A 22,091-nucleotide genomic window follows, 5' to 3' on the forward strand; every position below is an offset into this window, starting at 1 on the left:
AATGATATGTTTCTTAGGTTCCCAGAAACTAGCAATGGAGAGGGAAACTTTATAGAAAATGTATTAAAAGGCAATCAGTGTTCCAGATATCAGGCTTTCAACACCCTTGTAATTTCTATGGAATTACCTCTCACGTATTTTCAAAAGGAAATGCCTTTTGCAGTAGAAATGGAGATGTAGCCTCTGAGTATCAAGAGAAAGTGGAAAATTCGAAGGGAAAAATTTTTCTGATAATCCCATCTCTATTCCAAATAGTTTTATCAGATTAATTCAAAATAGAGGTTATTTAAGAAAAGCAATTCTGCAGATTAAGATGGCAACCCAAACAAGGCATATTTATGAAATGGTAAATAAATTAATTAGCATGGAGTATAGTCTTTGTGGAGGTGAGTGGTGGGAAATGCGATTCAAGAAAGTAGATTGGATCTAAATGATTACAGAAATGAATGTTGTGCTATAATATCAAACTCTCATGCTGTAAGTGTTGGCTGCCATAAATTTTAATACTGGGAGATGGAGAAAAAGAGGACGCGTATATTTAGATCACACGCACCAAACACACATACACACACGTCAACTTCATAATTCCCTATGAATAAATTGAAAGAGAAAAATCATGAATTGAACCTATGAGAATGTATATAGCTCTCGACCCAATTAGAATTTAAACTGATAGGTATTCAACGCTATACTAAATAATGCAATTTAGTTTGAGTAGAAAACTATATGTTCTTATGTGATCAATATTTTTAAGGGATGTATCTATTCCTATAACATCATTTTTGGCTGTCAACCTAAGGAAACAAAAAGGAAGGAAGGGAGAAAGAAAATAAAGAGAAGGAAAAAAGGGAAAAAGGCAGCAAAGGAGGAAGAAGGAGGAAGGAAAATTTTTTAAAAGCACCAAAAGCCCATAGTTTAATTTTTAAATCTCAAGGATGAGAACTTTCCAATCAGCATTCTTTCCAAAATTCTACCCCAAATCCTGCAGTTATTTATTTGGGAGTGTATTAATGATTCAGTTTACTAACATCCAACTTACCTCAGGTACACGGCAGAAGGGGATCCTTTTCCTACATATTAAAGAACCGTAATGACCTGAGTCAAGGAGGAAAGCATAGTGGTGAATGAAGAACTTCATTTTGTTCAAGAGGCTTCTTGGAAAATGCATTTTAATGAAGTCCATCGTAGTATTTCCTTTCCCCCATTTCATTAATAAAAATTTTAATTGATAAATATGGTTTTTCTTCTGTGGGGAGGTGAGCATAAATTTATCTCAAGTTGAATCTGGTCATAGATTCTTCCATACAATAGAAATTCTAAAAATGGGTATAATGTTTCTGGAGTGGGATTTAGATCTAATATTATATGATGATATGCTAAATTCTGACTCAAGGAAATCATCTCATTGTGGAAAATAAAGTCAGTATAAATTATAAAAGATCCCATTACCTGTGAGTGTCTCTTAATAGATTAGCTTGAAATACAAATTCTAATATTTCCTTCTTCCTAGATGTTGCTAACATTTGCATTGCTTGCCCAGAGTCGAGTGTATTATAATTTAATATCTCCCTATATTATTGGGACTAAATGAATGAATGTCTCTTGGATTTTCATTTTTCTAGAAAGTCCAACTCCCAAAATGTTACATTTCTTTGCCCCCAAGTTTACTTTATGTTTTATCACACTTTGAATTTTATAAACATTTTAGGTACATTACCTTGTTAGAAATTTTATATGTCTGTAAGCCTCCTCTATTTTTAAAAAACACCATGTCCCATCCCCCATACCCCACTCACATTTCCCTCCCTCCAAGAGCAACTGTTCCATTGTATACAATATGCATATTTTTAAGTGTTTCCAGACAATGCATGACATTGTACGGTAAGCATGTATTTGTAATTCGTGTAGATCAAACACACAACATACATACACAACGTACTTTTTTTTCTCTCAGCGGTACGTTTTTAAGATCTATCCACACTGCTATCAGTACATCTATCAAATTGATTTTTAAATGCTGCCCAACACTCTGCGGCACGCATCCAGAACATTGTACACATTAACTCTCCTAGAGATAAACATCTAGGTTGCCTACAGTTCTTTGCCCCTTGAATAATTTCTTTAAGAAATGAATTCAGGAGTGGAATATGTGTACTATATGTGTACATATACCTGTGTGCTATATGTGTATGTCGTTTGCTCATGAAATGCAGGAACTTCCACCATTTAGAACCATCTTCTGTTGCAGTGTCTTTAGGTTATGCACTCTTTCTTCAGTACAGTCTGTATACTTTTTGTTGCCTAGGAATTCACAGATTCTGGTTCAACAATAATGTCACTTCCTGTTTTCCAATGTAGCAAGGGCTTTTTTTTTTTAATTTCTTGGCGTTGGAGTTGACATGAGAAAGAAGTAGCATCTGTTCAGCCAACCATCAACTAGAAACTACAACTATAAGAGAGACTTGAGGGGCGCCTGGGTAGCTCAGTTGGTTGAGCACCCGATTTTGGCTCAGGTCATGATCTCATGTTTCGTGGGTTTGAGCCCCAGCTGAGCTGTCAGCACAGAGTCTGAAGCCTGCTTTGGATTCTGTGTCTCCCTCTCTCTCTCTGCCCCTCTCCAGCTCATGCTCTCTCTCTCTCAAAGATAAATAAACTTAAAAAAAAAAGAGGGAGAGAGACTTGAGTACGTATATAGTTTAAGAGGAAATGTAGAATAGGGAGTAAGATTTGAATATACTGCAGACAAAGAGGTAACTGATGGAATAAGGATCATGAGCCCATGAAAGGAAATGAGATTAATAGCACAGGGACATAGAGATATACACTTTAGGAACAGAGGAAGGATACCCGGTTCTCAGCAAGTAAACAAATAGGAAATAATTGTCATGTAAATACATATATTGGGAGACATAAGGGAAGGGCATGACAGCCTTAATTTTTCCTTTGAAATAAATGGCTAGGCAGTCATCTAAGAGTGAAAGGTAGTAGTTGGTAAAGGACTTGTTTGGGTTAAGAGTTATATGAATCAGATACAGAAATGATCAAATCATAGTCAAAGGGCAGATGAAAAACACAGATAAAGCCAATGAGATTTGAAACCATGTATTTGTTGTGCTGCTTATCCATGTGATTGTGAGGGTTTCCCTACAACACTCCATACAGAGAAGGTGAAATTACAATGTGGGAAACTTGCATTTGTGAGTTCTAATAAGAAGGTAAAATAATTGGATCTATGGGATCCAGCCTGAATGAAAAAGGATATGATGCCAGGAAAAGGCCAATAATTTTGGAAGAAACATAGGGTTCAGGGGGCCAATGATTTGAAAACATGGCTACCAACACGTAAGATGCCTTTGTGAGAATTAGAAAAAAGCACCCAGTCCAAGAGGAGAGATTGTGCAACAGTAGGCCTTCTGGGTTGAATTAGAAGATGGGTCCCCCTTTGGACAGTAAAATTAGGAATTGAGGCCCCCTTTCCCTGGATGACCAACTTTAGCACAAGGGGAGCCAACTCTGCAACTGGAGCCCAGGTGGAATTTCAACCTCAATTTTTGCCCTCATTGACATGCACCTTGCTGTACAGTCTGGTCTAGAATAACACGAAGAGTAGCTCTAGGCAGAGTCATAATATATGGAAACTAGAGAATGGTTGTTTGTGATCACAGAGCAAGATATTAGAATTAGGAAACCAGAGAGAATTAGTTCCAAGTGATGAACTATTGGAGGCACTCATTCATTCATTTATCCAACACTAGTTATTGACTACCTACTGTGCATCAGACATAATTCTTGCTTCTGGGAACACAGATGTAAACAAGAATCAAGACCCCATCCTCTTTCCTTACTAGGGAAAGGAAGACAGCAGCACTATTTGGATCACACTCTGGTCAGCAAATCAAACATACAAAAATTTAAACAGCCACTCCTGCCCACCCTGGGGGCCTCCACAAAAGAAGAAAGAGTCACTGAGGGTGACTCATTATTCCAAAACTTCATAACTAAAGAGACAAAATCAGGCACACATCCTGCTTTACATTTTTTTTCCACTGAGATATCACTCACATATCATAAATTCACTTATTTAAAGTATAAACTTCAGTAGTGTTTTCATATATTCACAAAGTTGTGCAAATACTACTACCTACCTAGCATTGTACCATTTTTGTCATTCAAAAGAGGAACCCCAAACCTATTAGCAGTCATTTGAACAACTCCTGAACTACTCACCCTGCCTCTGAATAATACTAATCTACTTTCTGTCTCTATGGGTTTGCCTCTTTGGGGTATTTCATAAGAATGTCTTTTGTGACTGACTTCTTTCACTTAGTGTAATGTTATCAAGGCTTGTCCATGTTATAGAATGAATCAGTAATGTCTTCTGTTTCACTGTCAAATAAAGCTTCATTTTATGGATATACCATAAGGAGGGAGATGAAGGCAAAAGAGCACAATTTAAGAATTAGAGAAATCAGTGACTCATTAAAAAGAAACAACATCAGAATCATAGGGGTCCCAGAGGAGGAAGATAGAGAAATGGGGGTAGAAGGGTTATGTGAGCAAATCATAGTGGAAAACTTTCCTAACCTGGGGAAAGACACAGACCTCAAAATCCAGGAAGCACAGAGGACTCCCATTAGATTCAACAAAAACCGTCCATCAACAAGGCATATCATAGTCAAATTCACAAAATTCTCAAGCAAGGAGAGAATCATGAAAGCAGCAAGGGAAAACAAGTCCCTAACCTACAAGGGAAGACAGATCAGGTTTGCAGCAGACCTGTCCACAGAAACTTGACAGGCCAGCAAGGAGTGGCAGGATATATTCAGTGTGCTGAATCAGGAAAATATGCAGCCAAGAATTCTTTATCCAGCAAGGCTGTCATTCAAAATAGAAGGAGAGATAAAAAGTTTCCCAGACAAACAAAAATTAAAGGAGTTTGTGACCACTAAACCAGCCCTGCAAGACATTTTAAGGGGGACTCTCTGAGGGGAGAAAAGATGAAAATATATACGTATAAATAAATAAATACTAAAAGCAACAAAGATTAGAAAGGACCAGAGAACACCATCAGAAACTCCAACTCTACAAGCATCATAATGGCAATAAATTCATATCTTTCAGTACTCACTCTAAACGTCAATGGACTCAATGCTCCAATCAAAAGACATAGGGTAACAGAATGGATAAGAAAACAAGACCCATCAATATGCTGTTTACAAGAGACCCACTTTAATCCTAAAGACACCTACAGATTGAAAATAAGGGGATGGAGAACCATCTATCATGCTAATGGTCAACAAAAGAAAGCCAGAGTAGCAATACTTATATCAGACAATCTAGACTTTAAAATAAAGACTGTATCAAGAAATGCAGAAGGGAATTATATCATAATCAAGGGGTCTATAGACCAAGAAGACCTAACAATTGTAAACATTTATGTGCCAAATGTGGCAGCACCCAAATATATAAATTGATTAATCACAAACATAAAGAAACTCATCCATAGTAATACCATAATAGTAGGAGACTTCAACACCCCACTCACAGCAATGGACAGATCATCTAATCAAAAAACGAACAAGGAAACAATGACTTTGAATGACACACTGAACCAGATGGACTTAACAGATATATTCAGAACATTTCATCCTAAAGCAGCAGAATATACATTCTTCTCCAGTGCACATGGAACGTTCTCCACAATAGACCACATACTGGGACACAAATCAGCCCTAAGTAAGTACAAAAAGATCGAGATCATACCATGCATATTTTCAGACCACAATGCTATGAAACTCAAAATCAACCACAAGAAATAATCTGGAAAGGTAACAAATACTTGGAGACTGAAGAACATCCTACTAAAGAATGAATGGACTAACCAGGCAGCTAAAGAAGAAATTAAAAAGTATATGGAAGTCAATGAAAATGATAGCACCACAACCCAAAACCCCTGAAGTGCAGCAAAGGTGGTCATAAGAGGAAAGTATATAGCAATCCAGGCCCTCCTAAAGAAGAGAGAAAGATCTCAGATACACAACCTAACCTTACACTTTAAGGAGCTGGAAAAAGAACAGCAAATAAAACCCAAAACCAGCAGAAGACAGGAAATAATAAAGATTAGAGCAGAAATTAATGCTATCAAAACAAAAAAAACAGAACAGATCAATGAAACCAGAAGCTGGTTCTTTGAAAGAATTAACAAAACTGATAAACCACTAGCCAGTTTGATCAAGAAGAAAAAGGAAAGGACCCAAATAAGTAAAATCAAGAATGAAAGAGGAGAAATCACAACCAACACAACAGAAATAAAAACAATAATAAGAGAATATTATGAGCAATTATATGCCAATAAAATGGGCAATCTGGAAGAAATGGACAAATTCCTAGAAACATATACACTACCAAAACTGAAACAGGAAGAAATAGAAAATTTGAACAGACCCACAACCAGTAAGGAAATCGAATTAGCAATCAAAAACAAGAGTCCAGGGCCAGATGGCTTTCCAGGGGAATTCTACCAAACATTTAAGGAAGAGTTAACACCTATTCTCTTGAAACTGTTCCAAAAAATAGAAATGGAAGGAAAACTTCCAAACTCTTTCTATGAAGCCAGCATTACCCTGATTCCAAAACCAAACAGAGACCCCACTAAAAAGGAGAACTATAGACCAATTTCCCTGATGAACATGGATGCAAAAATCCTCAACAAGATATTAGCCAACTGGATCCAACAATACATTAAAAAAATTATTCACCACGACCAAGTGGGATTTATACCTGGGATGCAGGGCTGGTTCAATATCCACAAAGCAATTTACATGGTTCATCACATCAGTAAAAGAAAGGACAAGAACGTTATGATCCTCTCAATAGATGCAGAGAAAGCATTTGACAAAATACAGCATCCTTTCTTGATAAAAACCCTCAAGAAAGTAGGGATAGAAGGAGCATACCTGGAGATGATAAAAGCCATATACAAGCGACCCAACACTAATATCATCCTCAATGGGGAAAAACTGAGAGCTTTCCCCCTAAGGTCAGGAATCAGACAGGGATGTCCACTCTCGCCACTGTTATTCAACATAGTATTGGAAGTCTTAACCTCTGCAATCAGACAACACAAAGAAATAAAAGGCATCCAAATCAGCCAGGAGGAGGTCAAACTTTTACTCTTTACAGATGACATGATACTCTATACGGAAAACCAAAGATTCCACCAAAAAACTGCTAGAACTGATTTATGAATTCAGCAAAGTTGCAGGATATAAAATCAACACACAGAAATAGGTTGCATTCCTATACACCAACAATGAAGCAACAGAAAGAGAAATCAAGGAATCAATCCCACGGACAGTTGCACCAAAAACCATAAAATACATAGGAATAAATATAACCAAAGAGGTGAAAAATCTATACACTGAAAACTATAGAAAGCTTATGAAAGAAATTGAAGAAGACACAAAAAAATGGAAAAAGATTCCATGCTCCTGGATGGAAGAACAAATATTGTTAAAATGTCAATACTACCCAAAGCAATCTACACATTCAATGCAATCCCTATCAAAGTAACACCAGCATTCTTCACAGAGCTAGAACAAATAATCCTAAAATTTGTATGGAACCAGAAAAGACCCCAAATAGCCAAAGCAATCTTGAAAAAAGAAAACCAAAGCAGGAGGCATCACAATCCCAGACTTCAAGCTATACTACAAACCTGTAATCATCAAGACAGTATGGTACTGGCACAAGAACAGACACTCAGATCAGTGGAATAGAATAGAGAACCCAGAAATGGACCCACAAATGTATAGACAACTAATCTTTGACAAAGCAGGAAAGAATATCCAATGGAATAAAGACAGTCTCTTCAGCAAGTGGTGCTGGGAAAACTGGACAGCGACATGCGGAAGAATGAGCCTGGAACACTTTCTTAAACCATACACAAAAATAAACTCAAAGTGGATGAAAGACCTCAATGTAAGACAGGAAGCCATCAAAATCCTTGAGGAGAAAGCAGGCAAAAACCTCTTTGATCTTGCCTGCAGCAATTTCTTACTCAACATGTCTCCGGAGGCAAGAGAAACAAAAGCAGAAATGAACTACTGGGACCTCATCAAAATAAAAAGCTTCTGCACAGCAAAGGAAACAATCAGCAAAACTAAAAGGCAACCGACAGAATGGGAGAAGATATTTGCAAATGACATATCAGATAAAGGGTTAGTATCCAAAATCTACAAAGAACTTATCAAACTCAACACCCAAAAAACAAATAATCCTGTGAAGAAATGGGCAAAAGATACGAATAGACACTTCTCCAAAGAAGACATCCAGATGGCCAACTGACACATGAAAAAATGCTCAACATCACTCATCATCGGGGAAATACAAATCAAAACCACAATGAGATACCACCTCACACCTGTCAGAATGGCTAACATTAACAACTCAAACAACAACAGATGTTGGCGAGGATGTGGAGAAAAAGGATCTCTTTTGCATTGCTGGTGGGAATGCAAACTGGTGCAGCCACTCTGGAAAGCAGTATGGAGGTGCCTCAAAAAACTAAAAATAAAACTGCCCTATAATCCAGCAATTGCACTACTAGGCATTTATCCAAGGGATACAGGTGTGCTGTTTTGAAGGGACACAAGCACCCCCATGTTTATAGCAGCACTATCAACAATAGCCAAAGTATGAATAGAGCCCAAATGTCCATCTATGGATGAATGGATAAAGATGTGGTATATCTATACAATGGAGTATTACTCGGCAATCAAAAAGAATGAAATCTTGCCATTTGCAACTATGTGGATGGAACTGGAGGGTATTATGCTAAGTGAAATTAGTCAGTCAGAGAAAGAGAAAAATCATATGACTTCACTCATATGAGGACTTTAAGAGACAAAACAGATGAACATAAGGGAAGGGAAACAAAAATAATATGAAAACAGAGAGGGGGACAACACCAAAGAGACTCATAAATATAGAGAACAAACTGAGGGTTGCTGGAGGGGTTGTGGGAGGGGGGATGGGCTAAATGGGTAGGGGGCATTAAGGGATCTATTCCTGAAATCATTGCTTCACTATATACTAATTTGGATGTAAATTTTAAAAAATAAAAAATAAAGTTAAATTATAAAAATAAACAAACATAAAAAATTTAAAAAAAATACCACTAGTCCTGGAAGAAACCAGTAATACTTCAATTCTTTATTTCTCCACTCCAAGCATGCTTTGACATTCAAACTCATTCACAACTAACTGAAAGTGTGTCAACCTTTAATAGGAGAGAAGGAATAGAAATACAAACCAAAATCAGGTGAGGAAATGAGAGAAGTTCAGGGAAACTCAGGTCGGAGGTGTGTATGGGCAGTTGGAACAGAAGGCGTAAACCCAGGTTCTCACCATTTACCGAACTCCATCCAGGCTTCTGGGGTGTGAGCGATTCATATGAAAGTAACCTGATATAAAAGAAAACATCTCAAAGGAAGACAGAATTGAAAAATGTTTAGGATGTCGCATCAAAAGGGTTCTCCAGTCGTTTCGATTTGAAAGTAGCTTTCAGCAACCTGGCCAGAGAAATCAAGTGATGGGTGCCCTTTTTTATTTTTTTTAATAGAAATATACTTGACATACAACATTTTGTAAATTTAGATGTACAACATGTTGGCTTAATACATTTATATACTGGAATATGATTGCCATGGGAGCGATGGTTAGTGCCTCTATCCTATCACATAATTATCATTTCTTTTTCGTGGCTGGCATCACAAAGATCTGGTCTCTACGATCATCACTCCAACTGTCAAAGGCAGAAATCATGCTCCTAGCTAAAAATGGAACAAAGAAACAACATATACACAGCAACAATGAATGCCAGCTAATTTTAGCCCTTGGGTTCCAAAGTCTTGACCCTCTGCTGGAGGGTTGGCTTTGGAGATGGAGAGGACCAACCGAGAATGGAATGTAGGAAGCAAGGGAGAAGAGACGCACCAAGACAACTTTGAATGTGAAATCATGTTTTGTGTTATGCCATCATAGCAAATGGCACTGGATAAAATACAACTTGATGTTAACTATAATGAAGTTATATTGGGGCGCCTGGGTGGCGCAGTCGGTTAAGCGTCCGACTTCAGCCAGGTCACGATCTCGCGGTCCGGGAGTTCGAGCCCCGCGTCAGGCTCTGGGCTGATGGCTCAGAGCCTGGAGCCTGTTTCCGATTCTGTGTCTCCCTCTCTCTCTGCCCCTCCCCCGTTCATGCTCTGTCTCTCTCTGTCCCAAAAATAAATAAACGTTGGAAAAAAAAAAAAATTTTTAAAAAAATGAAGTTATATTTCACATGTTTTCTGAATTCTTTCATCACGTAGTAACCATTAAGCATAGCATCAAATTTGATTAGTTTAAATTTTATTAGTTTCACCAGAAAACTAAACATTCATGTATGTTTATACTAGGTGTTTAGTGTTTATGAAGCATGGTCATTAGTTTCCAACCTAAAAGGGAAAAAAGGCAAAGAAAAACACCAAGAGCAAATGGGTTGTTGATTCCTGGGGGGAGGGAGCGAGGGAGGGGAGGGTCCTGAATGGTGAGAATATTCCCATTAACATCCCTTCCAAAATGTCCACTCAAAATCCTGTGGTCTGACATAGACGGTCCTCTTTGATCAGTTTTTCAGATATGTCTTGTCTGCCCAGAGAAGAGATGACTCACGAAGAGGTGTCTCTCAGAGTCCAAGAATTAATATTCTTATTCAAGAATAACCTGAGAAAAGCAGAGAATATGCCAAAATGAGTAATGTTTATTTCAACCTGATTGCGTCCTTTCTCTGAGTCCCTGCATGCTGTGTCTCTGAATCAAACTACCGAATCAGAGTAGGTCTTTAATTGGGATGAATTTGGAAAGTCATTTAGTAGAAAAATTCAATGACACTTTTCAAAATGCACTAATTATCAATTTAACACTCTACTTATCTCAGGTTCATGATACAAGAGAGTCCTTTTATTACACATTAAGGAACAAAAGAACCATCATGGCCTCAGGCCAGAATAAAAAAGTTTAATGGTGAATGAAGGAAGAATATCACCATTTTGTTCAAGCAGCTTTCTAGAAATACATTTTAGTAAAGTTTGTCCCAATGTGTCTTTTTCCCGGTTCTGTAAATGAAAATTAAAATGAACGACTCTGGTTCTATTTTCCGTATGGGGGATGTTTAGTGCGAAGTTCTCCCAGTTTGGATCCAGTGGTCTTGAGTTACAGAATTATTTTACTCAAGAAAACCCCAGGGCCACTGTCCAAGATATACCTTCCCCCAACAAAGGGTCCTTCCCCCAGCAAGAGTCCCAAAGCAAGAAGCAGACCTATTTGGAAGAGATGTGTTTAGAAGACACCACCAGATTCTGCCCAAAGGGAGAAAGAGAAAGTAAACAAACATCTTCCAGCGATCAAAACCCCAGATAAGACCAGAAAGGGGGATTTCTCAGCTCCTTAAAAAAGCTCTTTAAAAGAAAAACGGGAATGGGGTGCCTGGGTGGCTCAGTCAGTTAAGCATCTGACTTGAGCTCAGGTCATGATCTCACAGTTCGGGGGTTCGAGCCCCATGTCAGGCTCTGTGCCGACAGCTCAGAGCCTGGAGCCTGCCTCGGATTCTGTGTCTCCCACTCTCTCCCTGACCCTCCCCTATTTGTGCTCTATCTCTCTCTCTCTCTCAAAAATAAATAAACATTAAAAAAAATTTTTTTAAGAAAAATGGGAATGCAACCAATGAAGATTTCTGTGGTCCTTGTGGCGGGTGGTGACATCACAGATTTCCCATTCCCAGATTGAGGTTTAATGGGTCAGAATACAGGTTATAAAACTGATGAGAAACCTTCAATGGATCCTTCACCCTCCAGACAAGATCTCTTCAGAAATCCACTTGCTCCAAGAGATAACCTTGATCAAGGCACAGCTGTGTAAAACGTACGAACAGCTGTATTGTCAAGTGGTAAGATGAGGATAAAAAAACGTGTATATCTGAGGAACACTCATATAAATACATAGGAAACTAAATCGACGTAGAAGACATTGAAGAAACGAAGACGGGTCTATAGTCGAGAGCTGGCTTTTTGAATGTCAACACTTGGGAAAAACGAAATGGAGACTTTTCACAACATTACAGGAAACACAATAAATTTGGAGGAAAATAAACATTTGGAAGAACAAAAACTTCTAATTGGAGTCATTCCTCCAGTACAGTATTTTTTTTAAAGTTTATTTATTTATTTTGAGAGAGAGAGAGAGAGAGGAGCTCAAGCAGGGAAGGGGCAGAGAGAGAAAGAGAGAGAGAATCCCAAGCAGAGCTATCAGTGAGCACAGAGCCCAACAGGGGGCTCAAACCCATGAACCATGAGATCATGACCTGAAAGGAAACCAAGAGTCAATGCTTAACCAACTGAGCCACCCAGGAGCCCCTGCCTTTAAGCTTTGGAACTTCTTTTACTGGGGGTGCGTGGGTAGCTCAGGTGGTTAGGCATCTGACTTTGGCTCGGGTCATGATCTCACAGTTTGTGGGTTTGAGCCCCACGTTGGGCTCTGTGCTATCAAATCAGAGCCTGGAGCCTGCTTCGGATTCTCTCTCTCTCTCTCTCTCTCTCTCTCTCTCTCTCTCTCTCCCCCTCTCTCTCTCCCCCCCACCCCTCCCCCATTTGCGCTGTCTCTCAAAACTAAACATTTGGGAAAAAAGTGTAAAGGCACATTGACCTCCAAATAGGAAGAGAATCTTAAGAGTAGTAATTCTTTTGCTTATAGTTTTGAAAATCAGTACAGGAAACAATGAGTTCTCTCCAAACTGGGAGGCCAAAGAAACATTTCCTTCATGTGGGCTGTGCTGCCCAGATGAAGACTCCAGAATCTGTTTTACTGAGTGTTCAGGATTCACAGTCCCACTGGCGGTCCCAGTTGTCGCACCCACCCATGACCAGATGGACTGGGCGGAAAAGCCCTGATGTAGCCGCATCCTCTTGAGAAGACTTTCTCCAGTCTGGAAAGAAGGTGGCAACATCAGTGTTCTCATGGCTCACACACAGTGGTTGCTATGAACGCCACATCAGAATGAAAACTTAGGGCTAGCAGCCCTGTATTGTTTTCCAGAAATAAGCTGTAAGGGAACACAGTTCTTACAGCTCAGACGGAGGAATTATTGCAATGAGGCTTGTCTGAATATGAACATGGGCTCTAGGGAGGGAGGGAGGGAGGGAGGGAGGAAGGAAGGATGGGAGGCAGGAAGGGAATAGGGACAAGATCTCCAAAGGAGGCTTGGTCATAACAAGATGGAGGCAGGGAGGAAGCATAATGTTGATGGGGTAATATTTTAAATTTTTTAAATGTTTATTTATTTTTGAGAGAGAGAAAGAGTGCAAGCAGGGGAGGGGCAGAGAGAAAGGGGGAGACACAGCTGTGATCTGAAGCAGTCTCCGGGCTCTGAGCTGTCAGCCCAGAGCCCCATGCAGGGCTGGAACTCCTGAACTGTGAGACCATGACCTGAGCCGAAGTCCTTAACCGACTGAGTCACCCAGGCACCCCTCCTCGTTCATTCATTCTTACTCTGTGCCAGACATAGTGCTACACCCTGGGAATAGCTGATTGCTATTCCAGTGGCGAGGGAGGAAGGACTGTGGAAGATTCTCGGCGGCAGGGAACTTCCATGACGTCCCTTCTCCAGAGGGATGTCTCTGCAGAGTTATCAGCGGGAGGGTAGAGTCAAGCTGGGCTTCCTCCCCTGGGTGTGCACAGGTCCAAGGACACAGCATGGTACAAACACGACCAGTGAAGGGTGGCATCGCTGTCCGCCCACTACCCCAAGGTCACCCGGGGAGCTGCCGGGTCTCATCACGCAGCAGGGGTCCGCGCGGGGCTCCTCGCGCAGCACGCCCCGCCCCTCCCCCGCCCCCCACCTCCGACGCCGCGCTCTTGACCGCAACCGCAGCGTTAGAACCGCGCGAGGTGGGGGATGAGGGGCACAACCGAGGAAGCAGCGCCCCACCCGGCTCCCCGGGCTGGGAGGCCCCGAATTGAGGGTTCCACCTGCAGGATCACGCACCTCTGGCCCTGTGCTCAAGGCATGCCATCGGTGTAGGCAGCCTTGGCCGGGTTGCCTCTCGGTCACGCTGAACCGGACGGAGGTCGCCAGGCCCTGGACTGCCTCGTCCTGGGTTCTCGCGTCGCTGGGAATGTTGTACGGGTAACACTACTTGAGCGGAGAAGATCCATGCTCTCCCTACGCCCCCATTCGGACGGCTGGGGGACTTACCACGCTCTGCCTGGGAGAATCTTCGGTCCCTGGAAGTAAGTAATGGCCGGAGGGAAAGTTGACCTTGTGACTCCTGCAGTTCTCAGGCTCCACCCAGTTCGGGTTCCTGTTTGAAACCATTTGCTTTCTCTTTTTATCCTAATGCTCCACATCTCCATAATGAGAGATTCTTGAGTCTGGGCTTCGGCTGTTTTGTGTGGTCAGTGTTTTATCACCTGGAGGGGTGTCTGCAGGGTCCCCCAAGGGAATTGTATATGTCCCCATAGCTTAGATGGAAGTCACTCAGCGGCAGACATGCTGTCCAGATGTGATGAAAGGCTATGTCGAGTTTGAGCTTGCTTTTTAGGGCAGTAATAATAATAATACAATCATGGCTATATTCTATACTTACTACGTGCCAAACGCCTTTCTAATTTCCTTCTCTTTAAAAAAAAATTTTTTTAACGCTTATTTATTTTTGAGAGGGACAGACAGAGCAGGAGCAGGGGAGGGGCAGAGAGAGACAGGGAGACACAGAACCTGAAGCAGGCTCCAGGTTCTGAACTGTCAGCACAGAGCCCGTCGCGGGACTCAAACTCACCAACCATGAGATCATGACCTGAGCCGAAGTTGGATGCTTAACGGACTGAGCCTCCCAGGCGCCCCTCTTTCCCTTTAATATTGACTTCATGAATGGTATAAGCCCACATACCATATACTAAGAATTGTCACCTAAAATACCATGAAATGAAAGTCAGTTCAGTTATGTTTGCAGAACACGCGGACATTTGTTTGTATGATACAGTTATTCAACAATCATTGAGCTCCTAAAATGTGCCCTCTACTGTGCTTAATGCACAGGGTTACTGAGTAGTCTATATGTTAATACATGTATAGAACTTAGAAAAGTACCCAGCAGGGCGAGCACTCGGTCATTTTTAACTTCCTTTTTTCTTTATTCCTGGGGTAACAGCATTTTTAACAGATACTGTTTTTATTTTTTAAGATTTAATTTTAAGCAATCCCATCGTCCAACATGGGGCTCAAGCTTACAACCGGGATCAAGAGTCACGTGCTCTACTGACTGAGCCAGCCTGGTGCCCCCCAATAGTTTCTAAACATACTGGGGGTTGCAAATAATCTTAGCAGACCCAAAAGAAAAATAAAGTGTCTCAGTCCAAGCAAGGTTACAGTATATGGGTTGTCAGATCCTGGATGGCTGGTGGAGTTATAGGATCTGGTTCAGCAGCCCAAAGTTGCTTATATTTGAGCACCCGTCATCAAACTGAGTCTCTTCAGAAAGTGAGTCTCGGGGCGCCTGGGTGGCGCAGTCGGTTGAGCGTCCGACTTCAGCCAGGTCACGATCTCGCGGTCCGGGAGTTCGAGCCCCGCGTCGGGCTCTGGGTTGATGGCTCAGAGCCTGGAGCCTGTTTCAGATTCTGTGTCTCCCTCTCTCTCTGCCCCTCCCCCGTTCATGCTCTGTCTCTCTCTGTCCCAAAAATAAATAAATGTTGAAAAAAAAAATTTAAAAAAAAAAAGAAAGTGAGTCTCTGTTACAGCACAGGACATTTAGTTCCGTGCCTCTCACATGAATAAGAAAAGCTTTCAGTTTTGCTTAGCCGTCACCTCCTACCCCTCCTTTATCCCACCGTTACAGGTCACTGACCTGGCCGACTGTAATAATTGGAAATGTATGAATGCCCTCTTAAACTTTCATTGTAATATGTACAGTCATCTAGGGTTTACACTGAATAAGTGATGGCAGGCTGAGTCTGAGTGTTAATTCTCTTCTGTGGGACATTTGGCTAATTGATCGTCTTGAAATGCAGCGTGGACCTATCCTTGAACTCGCGATTGTTTGGAAATAACCTTCAGTGCTAATTTCTGCCCTTCTTTTTTTTACCTGGGAAATGAATGAAACCTGTAGTGACAAACAACTGTTTGATGCCCCTGACACTGAAAATAACCACCAGTGGACCATAGAGCTGACGCGTTATATTCGAGTACGTCTTTCATATGTATTCGTGTATGTCTTTATATGTCATCTATGTCTTTATACACTAATTTGTGCTTTAAAAATGGATATCCACTAAAAAGGAGAAAGGAAATACATATATGCACATTTTCACTTTCCTACCACTTCAAATCAGTGAAAATTGAAATGCATCCTAACATGTCCACATCTCGTAGGTGTCCTAATCATCTTTAGTAACACTTTAAGTTTTCTCTTTTGTGTTATCATGATGAATTTGTGGCCTTTTGTAGACAGGTCCTTTGAAATGATGATGATTTTTATTCTTTTTTGGGGGGGCAGTATTCAAATGGCCTCAACTTAGCCTGTGAGAGCCCATGAACCTGGTTTCTTTGTCTTTTGGGCACTATTTCTAACATTCTCAACAGCGTCCTTGCTTTCTTTCAAGAAGAGGATGTCCAGACACATGATGTTTTTCTACAGCAACAACCCTCCTGATTCCTTGTGCAAGAAAAGACAACTGGAGACCCAAGCATGAGCACTAGGGTTACACGTGAGAGTGCACAGTGACCAAAAGCTCTATTTCTGTTGGACACATTTTGGGAACCACGCTAGAAATGATATTTATTTTGGAAGCGGTCTGGGTTCACACTTATCCTTTTTGTTTGAGACGTTATTGACTATCAAAACTCTCTACTGATTACATCTGAATTTGTGGAATCCAGCCATATTTCCCGGAAGTGAGTCCCTCTTTTGCTGTCTTTGCCACCCGCCCTTCCCCCTCATACTAACAGTATTCTCTGCAAAACTGTAGCCCCAGTCACATCTGTCAGCCCAGGGCCACCAGACAGATCTTTCTCCCAAAACTTTATGCCTGCAGCTGCAGCATAGAGGGTTGGCTCGGTCCCAGCCTTGTCTTTTTAAACAGTCATTTCCTCCATGTAATTTCTCTCCAGTTCTCTCTTCCTTTGTTTAACCAACACAAGGGCAAGCCACTACATCTGCTGGAAAACAGACACCAGTAGGTCCGTTAAAGCTAGTCTCACAAGCACACTCATACTCCGAGTGTGATTACTGTATCTTCCCATAGCTTTACCACCATGTCATTTCCCAAAATTCTGTCTTCTCTCCCCTCCCCCTCCTCTTACATCGCCCAGCGGTATTGGTTGGTGCCAGGGTATCAGATACAGTAGCCACAACATTTCAGGCTTGTAAGGACAAATATTTATTTTTCACTTGTGGGAGTTTTGTCCAATGCTGCAGGTCAGTTATGGGCCTGCCTCTGTATGACTTCCTTCTGGAATCCGCACTCACGTACAGCCAATCCTGGGAAATGATGTCCTCACAACAGAGGGAAATGATAGAATCTTCCAATACCTCGGTAGGTTTGGGCTCAGGCTTGGCTTGTGTCCTGGCCTTCACCTTGGACCGGTCAAAACACGTTCCAAGGTCACATCCAATATCAGCGAGGTAGAGAGATATATTCTTTCCATGGAGTGGACCGTGGACACTGCAAGGCATAAGGCAACATGTGAAGGTGTATAACTCTGTAACAAAGGGAAAACAATTGGAGACAATAATTCAATTGACCATAGCTGCCAACCTTACCCACCAAAAGCCCTTGGAGAAGGCTACTGGACAGGGCCTCTGGCAATTTTGTCAATTTAAGATGCAAAATACTGCCTTTTGTTTTAAGCTTTAATACCTAGCCATTATTCTGGAACACTATGAAAATTCTCGCTGGATGTTCATCCTCTTACACCTGTTTTAACTAAAATAAAGAGGAATTTGTCTTAAAGATGCAGGTGTGTTTCGTAGATAGGTCTAAGAAAGCTACTAGAATCAGGGAGGTGAGAACTGTTAGAGATTTTTAGGGAGTCCTCTCACTCCATCTCTTTGGGTGTTCTCTACTCTTCTTTCCGAGCCCAGAACGGGACTATATTGCCTTGGTGCTAAACATAACTTCCTGGGAAGGGAACTCTGATTGGCTCAATCAGAATAAGATGCCCACATCTTTTTTTTTTTATGTTTATTTATTTTTGAGACAGAGAGAGACAGAGCATGAATGGGGGAGGGTGAGAGAGAGAGGGAGACACAGGCTCCAGGCTCTGAGCTGTCAGCACAGAGCCTGACACAGGGTTCGAACTCACGGACTGCGAGATCATGACCTGAGCCAAAGTTGGATGCTTAACTGACCGAGCCATCCAGGCGCCCCAAGATGCCCACATCTTATCCAAGCAACTATGGCTAGATTGAGAGACATTCTTGTGAAGACCAAACATGGCAGCCGGAAACCCTAACTTGGGTGACCCTAGGGATTTGTGGGAGCAGGTAATTCCTAGAAAAGGTGAAAATAATGGGAGTGGGGCACTGACACCAAAAGGTAACAACTCAGTCTCATTTAAAGACCAGGAAGGAAGTGTAACACCTGAGAAGTAGCTCTTGGTTTTTGACAGGAAGTTATTAGGTACGTAACAAAGAGTGATATAAGTGGGTTGATTCAAATCTTCTTTCAAGGAACGTAGTGTAAAAGTAGAGTCTGCACTATGAAGTGCCTTTTCTCAAAAATAATTAGTTTACCTTTTCTCTATATTTCTCTACAGAAAAAGAGTCCATTCACCCTCTACAATTTCTATACCGTATCTTCATTAAAATGTCAGAAGGATACACCCTAAAATTGGAGACCAGAGCACTGGGGGTAAGGACCAAGTGCTACTTAGGTTAATAAATTGTGAGTGTTCCATCTTCCTAACATAAAAGGGAAGAGACATTGGCCACATCCACCATGAACTCCCCAAAGGAAGGAAAGTTGATTAAAGTGTTCTGAGCCTATAGCTAATTGGACACAAATTACGGATCCACAAACCATTTCTGAATAGGTCAACCACGCCACGACCTATTTTAGCAAATATGCTCTGAGATGGGTTATGAATCTCATAAGCAATGAGAAGGTCCATTTTCTGCCTTTGTTTATAAACAGGTCAAAACAAACTTATAGATCATAAATGAGGTGGTTGGACTCAGGCAATGGACCCAAAACCAGAAGGGGCTGGAGACACTGGAGCTCTGCGGCCAGTGGCCATTTGATAACTTTGGGCTCAAAACATGCTCCCCTTGTATTTAGCTCTGAGGTCATATTGCGTATGTGTTCTCCCTCTCACCTCTCCTAAAGCTTAGAATGCTATACCCTTTTGTATCATGCGCTGATATCTGTGGGGGCTTGAAACACATTTCAGTATAAGCCAGCAAAATTAAAGCATGGCCTAGGAAAATTCCCAACATAACAAGTCTATGATTATCTCCAGCTGGCTGGAAGCGATTTGGCCCACTGCCAGAACGCAGGGTACAATTGAATGTAGCAGAGCCTCATGTATGGGGGGACAGGAAGGAGGGGCTGCTGGTGTTTTCTCTACCTCATCCCCCCTTGCCATGGTGTCTTACAGCTGGATTGCTTGCTCCTTGTCTCTGTATCTGGCCTGGACGGCAGTCATGGCAATATGAGGGAGAAGGTATAGGCCTGTCACTGGCCATCCACTGACCTACCAGTAAGATCCACCACCTGAAAGAAGATAAAGGGTTTAGGATCTTCTACTGGGTGCCTCCTACTAAACCCTCCTGAGCCTCCCACTGAACTCAAGAGTAAGTCAGTGGATTCATGGCCCAGAAAGGAGTTGATTCAGAAGAGTGTGGCAATAGTGGGCAAGTCCATGGGATCCCGTCCCAAACGGCCACCCCCCATGTGCCAGATCCAGGCAGGGGTCACCAGTAAATGCGTGGTTTTGTGTTGTCTCAATGTAAACTTCAAGGGACAGGAGGATCATCACCCAATAGCCACTTCTTGTCTTTCTGTGACAGTTAATTTTATGTGTCAACTTACCTGCGTCACAGGGTGCCCAGGTATTTGGTCACATTATTTTGGGTGTTTTTGTGACTGTGTTTTATTTATTTATTTATTTATTTATTTATTTATTATTTTCAAGTATAGTTGATGCACAGTGTCACATGAGTGTCAGGTGTACCACATGGTGATTGGACAAATCTATACCTAATGCTCTGCTTGCTGCAAACGTAGCCGGCATCTTTCACCATGCAACATTATAATACCATTGACTATATTCCCTGTGCTGTCCCTTTTATTCCCGTGACTTATTCATTCCATAACTGGAAGCCTGTGTCTCCCCCACCCTCTTACCCATTTTGCCCATCCCCACCACCTCCTGCGAAGGTGGCTTTTTTAGAGGAGGTTAACATTTAAATCAATGAACTTTGAATCAGGCAGATTGCCTTCCATACTGTGGGTGGGCCTCATCCAATCAGGGGAAGGCCTGGCTAGAATGAGAGGCTGACCTTCCCTGCCTGCTTCAGGGGTTGCAGGCGCCCTCGTCACTGCTGTGTGTGTACGTGGCCCTGCTCCATCTGGAGAATAAGGCCCGGCTCCACGCATGGCCCCTGAGAATACTTAAGAGTTATAGAAAATCAGAGGTCACAGGAGAGGCTTCCTTCATGCTTTTCTGAACAGAGCCAAGGGCTGTGGTCCAGAGCGTAATTACCAAAGTCAGCACAGAGTATGAAAGTGAGCAGAAGCTTAATTCCGCAACAAGCGAGGACGAAAGAATGAGGGCAAGGTCAAAAAGTACCTTTTTGGGTTGGTGGTGGAGGATGAGAACTCATCTGCGAGCTAGAGTTGATCTCACAGATCCAATGGTAGGAAGGAGAGGGGTGTCGAGGCAGAGCCTGAGAGATCCCCAGGGCCAACAGCCCTCCCTTTGGTCACGTGTCCTCCTGAACCAAACAGACAAATAGACTTCTGCTCTTTATTTAACAGGAACCAACTAGAAAATTAAATATCTCTGAAGATTTCTATGAAACCAAAACAGATACTCTCGGTTTAAATAAATGTGCAGACCTCCCCCTCCATTCGTGGCTGCCCTTTTCTTCTCTGACACATAATTCTTTCATTGCAACTTCAGAAATACCGGGATAAGCTGGATATTGCCATGACCTTTCAGTCATCGTATTGTAATCATCCGTGGTAGATTTGACTCGAGTAATAACAATGGCTCTCTCTTCTCACAGGCCGTGCAAATCATGAATGGCCTGTTTTACTGCGCGTTGGGCTTTCTCTGTTTTGCATTATTTGTCGAAGAAGAGAACAGAGAAGCTACTGGTTATATCCCTGTCATTGTTACACTAACTTACGTATTTTGTTCATCAACATTTGTGAGTAAAACGTGGTGTTCTTGATTTTAACCTATTTCTTTTTTCTAACGTATCCAGGGAATTACTCAAGAGATCAAGCGATGAGCTAAAGACTCAGTCAATGTCTGACTCTAAGGAGCTCATTTTACTATGGAAACAAAATGGTGGGCAGGAGTGCAGAGTAGATACTCAGGAAAAGTCTTTTTATGTTCGTTGCACATTTTGAGAAGTTCCTTGCGAGAGTGAGGGTGTGCGGGCAGAAAAGATTTTGAAGGAGTATGCTTTAAGAACAATAGAGAGAGTGACTATAAGGCTTTTTGGGGGATGAGGGAGGAGAGGCAGAGTGAAAATCCAAAGGTCTGAGCTTAATGTTTGGGGCTATAGTGATTTTTAGGGAGGTTACATACGGAAAGAAAAGGGTCATGAGAGAGCCGTCAAGAATTTGGGGAAATGAAAACAGAGATTTCTTTTTCTGTCTTTCATTCATACTTTTATGTATTTATCAGTTAGAAAGGTAGTATACCATAGAATGGGATTCCCCAATATGTGTGCCACAGAACACGAGTACCACAAGATAGTCTGCGCAGAAGGAGCTCTGAGGTCATATAGTCTATCACACCCATGTTTGCAGATTCATAGTATCCACTTTGA

General features: G+C 41.7%; 2 protein-coding genes and 1 long non-coding RNA gene across 30 annotated transcripts in view; 2 read left to right on the top strand and 1 right to left on the bottom strand.

Annotated features, from left to right (window-relative positions):
• The window catches only part of LOC125176953 (membrane-spanning 4-domains subfamily A member 14-like), a 30,842-nt gene extending 29,646 nt beyond the window's left edge, over positions 1–1,196 (top strand). For all 18 annotated transcript variants that reach the window (XR_007156432.1, XR_007156434.1, XR_007156433.1 and 15 more), the window contains one exon: positions 1,045–1,196. Coding sequence is in view for 11 of the 18 variants with exons in the window: in XM_047878912.1 (XP_047734868.1) it covers positions 1,045–1,128 (84 nt within the window). In the remaining 7 variants the exon portion in view is untranslated. The remainder of the gene's footprint in view (positions 1–1,044) is intronic.
• A 9,192-nt stretch (positions 1,197–10,388) lies between these two features.
• Positions 10,389–14,216, bottom strand: LOC125175988 (uncharacterized). Its single transcript, XR_007156089.1, has 2 exons — positions 14,081–14,216; positions 10,389–10,764 (listed from the first exon to the last, which is right to left on the bottom strand). It is a non-coding gene; the product is annotated as an uncharacterized LOC125175988 (long non-coding RNA).
• Positions 13,978–22,091, top strand: part of MS4A8 (membrane spanning 4-domains A8) — a 64,886-nt gene continuing 56,772 nt past the window's right edge. For 4 of the 11 annotated variants that reach the window (XR_007156086.1, XR_007156084.1, XR_007156087.1 and 1 more), the window contains exons 1-3: positions 14,237–14,325; positions 18,845–18,939; positions 21,318–21,461. The gene's annotated coding sequence lies outside the window, so the exon portion shown is untranslated. Of the gene's footprint in view, positions 14,326–16,196; positions 16,273–18,844; positions 18,940–19,684; positions 19,881–21,317; positions 21,462–22,091 lie in introns of all 11 variants that reach the window. The other 7 variants (XR_007156080.1, XR_007156083.1, XR_007156081.1 and 4 more) reach the window with 5 other exon arrangements.

The sequence above is a fragment of the Prionailurus viverrinus genome, chromosome D1, assembly GCF_022837055.1.
Source record: "Prionailurus viverrinus isolate Anna chromosome D1, UM_Priviv_1.0, whole genome shotgun sequence".
NCBI classification, from domain to species: Eukaryota; Metazoa; Chordata; class Mammalia; order Carnivora; family Felidae; genus Prionailurus; species Prionailurus viverrinus.